Source organism: Corylus avellana, chromosome ca2, assembly GCF_901000735.1.
Source record: "Corylus avellana chromosome ca2, CavTom2PMs-1.0".
NCBI classification, from domain to species: Eukaryota; Viridiplantae; Streptophyta; class Magnoliopsida; order Fagales; family Betulaceae; genus Corylus; species Corylus avellana.
In genome coordinates this window covers 42,477,290-42,481,711 of record NC_081542.1, presented here as the reverse complement: position 1 = coordinate 42,481,711, position 4,422 = coordinate 42,477,290, and the positions used below count along the sequence as shown (strand labels likewise).

General features: G+C 38.9%; 1 protein-coding gene and 2 non-coding genes across 3 annotated transcripts; all 3 read left to right on the top strand.

Annotated features, from left to right (window-relative positions):
• Positions 1-2,199, top strand: LOC132169832 (L-type lectin-domain containing receptor kinase VII.1-like; the record flags this gene model as incomplete). The annotated part of the gene is made up of 1 exon (XM_059580787.1): positions 1-2,199. A coding segment is annotated over one exon (1,965 nt), but the record flags the coding sequence as incomplete, so codon positions are not given.
• Positions 2,200-3,020: 821 nt separating this feature from the next.
• TRNAG-GCC (transfer RNA glycine (anticodon GCC)) lies at positions 3,021-3,091 on the top strand. The gene has a single exon. It is a non-coding gene; the product is annotated as a tRNA-Gly (tRNA).
• Positions 3,092-3,103: 12 nt separating this feature from the next.
• TRNAF-GAA (transfer RNA phenylalanine (anticodon GAA)) lies at positions 3,104-3,176 on the top strand. Its single transcript has one exon. It is a non-coding gene; the product is annotated as a tRNA-Phe (tRNA).
• Positions 3,177-4,422: the final 1,246 nt, after the last annotated feature.

Sequence of the window (4,422 nt, the reverse complement as noted above, 5' to 3'; positions counted from 1 at the left end):
CTGGCCGACGTTGAATCTCGTATTCTAACGCTCACTAACAAAACAAGTTTCGCAATCGGTCGTGCTCTTTACCCAGAAAAGATCCTAGCTAAAAAGCCAAACTCTTCTTATGTGAATCCTTTCTCAACTTCTTTCATCTTCTCGATGGCTCCTTACAAGAATACTCTTTCTGGGCATGGCATAGTTTTCCTTTTTGTGCCCGTTACTGGCATCGAAGGCGCGAGCTCATCTCAACATCTAGGCCTTCTCAACTTCTCCAACATGGGGAATCCAAACAACCATATCTTTGGTGTCGAGTTTGATGTGTTTAAGAACCAAGAATTCGATGACATAAGCGCCAACCATGTTGGAATCGACCTCAACTCCCTCAAATCAAGTGCAGCACACGACGCCGGCTACTGGCCCGACAACCAAAGAAGCGACAACAGCAGCAATGCTGATGATGAGAAGTCGTTCGAGGAATTGACGCTGAATAGCGGTGAAAATTACCAAGTTTGGATTGACTATTCAGATTCTTTGATTAATGTTACTATGGCTCTGGCAGGCATGAAAAGACCTCTGAAGCCTTTGTTGAATGTTTCTCTTAATCTTTCTGGGGTTTTTCAGGATGAAATGTATGTTGGATTTACTAGTGCTACCGGACAGTTAGTTGAAAGCCACAGGATTTTGGCTTGGAGCTTTAGTGATTCCAACTTTTCGTTAAGCCAAGAGTTGGTTACCACAGGTTTGCCATCTTTTGTTCTTCCAAAGGAGTCAATATTTCGATCAAAAGGGTTTATTGCAGGAATCACAGTGGGAGGTTTCTTCGGTATCTGTCTTTGTGCTCTGTTTGCTCTGTTTTGGATCAAGAGGCAGCGAAGGAGAGCTAGGGAGAGAGCGGAAATGGAAGAATGGGAATTGGAGTATTGGCCACACAGAATGACTTATATAGAAATTGAGGCGGCCACAAGAGATTTCTCAGAAGAAAATGTGATTGGAACCGGAGGGAATGGGAAGGTCTATAAGGGTGTTTTAGCAGGAGGGGCAGAGATTGCAGTGAAATGCATTTCGCATGAAAATGATGGGATGAGAGAATTTCTGGCTGAAATTTCAAGCCTTGGAAGATTGAAGCATAGAAGTTTGGTGGGGTTGAGAGGGTGGTGCAAGAGAGACAAGGGCAACTTCTTGTTGGTTTATGACTATATGGAAAATGGGAGTTTGGACAAGTGGGTGTTTGAATGTGATGACAGGAAGATGTTGAGCTGTGAAGACAGGATAAGGATTTTGAAAGATGTAGCTTTTGCAGTCTTGTACTTACACGAGGGGTGGGAAGCCAAAGTCCTTCATAGGGACATTAAGGCCAGCAATGTGTTACTTGACAAGGATATGAATGGAAGGCTAGGGGATTTCGGATTAGCCCGAATGCACGACCATGGTCAAGTGCCTAACACGACAAGGGTGGTCGGGACCGTTGGATATTTGGCGCCAGAAGTGATTAGGAGCGGACGGGCATCGGCTCAAACCGATGTGTTCGGATTTGGTATCTTGATTTTAGAAGTAATGTGTGGGAGGAGGCCTATAGAGGAAGGAAAGCCAGATTTGGTAGATTGGGCATGGCAATTGATGGTACAAGGGCAGTTATTGAATGCCCTTGATGAGAGATTGAAGGCTGGAGGAGAGTTTGATGGGGAAGAAGTGGACAGGGTGCTTCACTTGGGCCTGTTGTGTGCTTACCCTGACTCATGTTCCCGGCCAACCATGAGACAGGTAGTGAAAGTGTTGGAAGGGAAAAATGGGTTGGAGGATGAGGTTGAAACTGAGGATATGGATGCATATTTGCTCCAAAGAATGAAATCCATGGATAAGTGGTCTGTGATTCCACGAAATTTTGGCTTTTCATTACACCCAACATTTCAAGATATTCGGCAGTCCCAGTCTTCAGCCATGTCTCTTTCTTGGTCCAATTCTTTGGTGGAGGGCAGGTGAATCTACTTCATGAATGCTTGGGGATTGACATCCAAACGTTGGGGAATATAGGATTTTGCTTTTGTTCTTGCACATTTCTTCATACATTCATCCATGTTAATTGGGGTTGGGTATTGTAGAAAACGTTTGTTTGTTAGTGGAAGTAGTTAGACATGTTATTGTGTGTACATATAAAGTTCATTTCTTCTAAATCTGCTATAATCATAATGCGAGTCAAGTAATTGTTTTTTCTCATATCATGTTGTCCTTGTACAGTCTTCCACTTTTAAGGAACCAAATTGATCAGCTAAGAGAGACAGAAAGAGAGGCAGAGAGGGAGAGAGAGTGAAAATCTTGGCTTAGAATTAGCCTAAGATCTAAATTTCTACAGAACATGATTTCTTTTCTGCTTGGTTTTGTGTTTGGTTGGAAAATTTGTCCACTATCCTATATTATCTTTAGATGCCACTGCAATTGATGTAATTTGCATATATACAAAATATGATGCTACTTCCTTAAATCTAAGGGCCTAAACAACAATACAATTGCTAAAATTTGCTATGATCCTTTCCACTTTCTGGATGGAACTTTCAAAAAACATGAAGATTTGAGTCAAGATGGCTCATAACTTGTACTGAATTTTGCAACCCAGAATAGCATTGACATAAACAGAAGAAGATCAAAGTGGTGGGTGTCTCATAGAATGACATCAGTGCCAACACTCACCAACATTAAAAGTACAAAGAAAAAGAACATTTGAATATCATCATTCCATTGTTACCCGTCACTGGAAAATCATCCTGTCCTTGTCCAGCTGCCAACTTGAGTGCACCAAACTGCCATAATACTAAATGATTGTTATTAGGTGAGAACTTTGGTGTGAAAATTTTACTTTAAGAGCAAGACAACAAAATTGAAATCCCACAGTAAAAATATTATAAGGGTAAGAAGGTGCCAATCACAATTTATCGTTAATCGATTCGCCTCGCATTCAAATTGTTTGCCAAGGTGTATATAGTATAGTATTGCCCGACACACTTGGTTTTGAATTATATTATGACGTTTCTCAGCAAGAAGCACCAGTGGTCTAGTGGTAGAATAGTACCCTGCCACGGTACAGACCCGGGTTCGATTCCCGGCTGGTGCACTAATCGGATTTGCGGGGATAGCTCAGTTGGGAGAGCGTCAGACTGAAGATCTGAAGGTCGCGTGTTCGATCCACGCTCACCGCACGATTTTTTTTTTTTTTTTTTGTTTTTTCAGCCCAACTTTTCTTTTGGATGAATCAATTGGGTCTAGTTTCTCTCCCAAAGCCTTAGGAGGCCCAAAGCTTGGGCGTTTTAGGAAGAAAATATTTTGTAAATGATATGAGTTTTTTAAGATGTATTTTTGTTCCTTTTTTATAAAAAAATGTTGTAAATGATATGCTTCGAATTCATAATCTCTTTGATGTTACCATCATGACAAGATACTTGTGTGCTTTGTGAAATATTAGATGCTAGAAGAATCAAAATCTCTAAAATTAGTTAGAAAAATGTTTGGGTGTTACAACTTTTACTACTTCCTTATAAATTCACGTGATAGTTCTTATAGCACAACATGAGCGAAAAAGTATGCAATAAAATTTACCTAATAAATTTGATTGTTTAGTGGTTGACGTGAAAGTTCACATAAGTGTTACATATATAAGTATATTCCGACATCAGTTTGTACATCATTGTTCCATTCCATCATGAAAGACTTTTGGCTTGGACAATATTATTTTTTTGAATGAGTTTGCATTGGGTGGACTTTGGCATGACAACATGGGGAATGGATATAGGTAGCACTCAGTTTATTTATTATTATAACCAATAATGATTGTCAAAATGAGTAATTATCGACATTTCATCACCAAAAACTAATGTGCCGTGATCTTTTTTTTAAAAAAAAAAATTAATTTTCATGCATCAAATGTTGTGAGAGAGTCGAAGAAACCATGTAGATAAAATGGTTTAAGTTCTGTGAAGACCTCAAACATTATCAACAACAACATTAAGGTCGTTGCTGATAACCAATATCGACGAATAAACTGCGACAACTTATTAACAACGATCAGTCATTGTTAAGTCATTAACGACGACTTTAGACTTTTAACAACAAACTTATAGTCATTGCTAAAGACCAAAATTCTTGTTGTGATTTTTTTTTTTTTGGCTAATTTATGTATCAAAGTAGAAAAGCTAGCATTTGAATTGGTAAAAAAATTTAGCTTTAGTATTTCAATAAGCAGAAAAAATCTCTCTCATTGTGTTTCAAGGTAAATGAATTTTCACTGATGTAAAATTTGTTAGGCAACTTGATCCTTAGAGCATTAATGTGGCTTAGCAATTTGACACTGAGATGAAGGAGTTTTTCTTTTTTCTTTTTTTTTTTTTTTTTTTTTTTTCAAATAAGGGCGAGAGGAAAAAGGGAAAATTACCAACGAGGGTCTTTGCC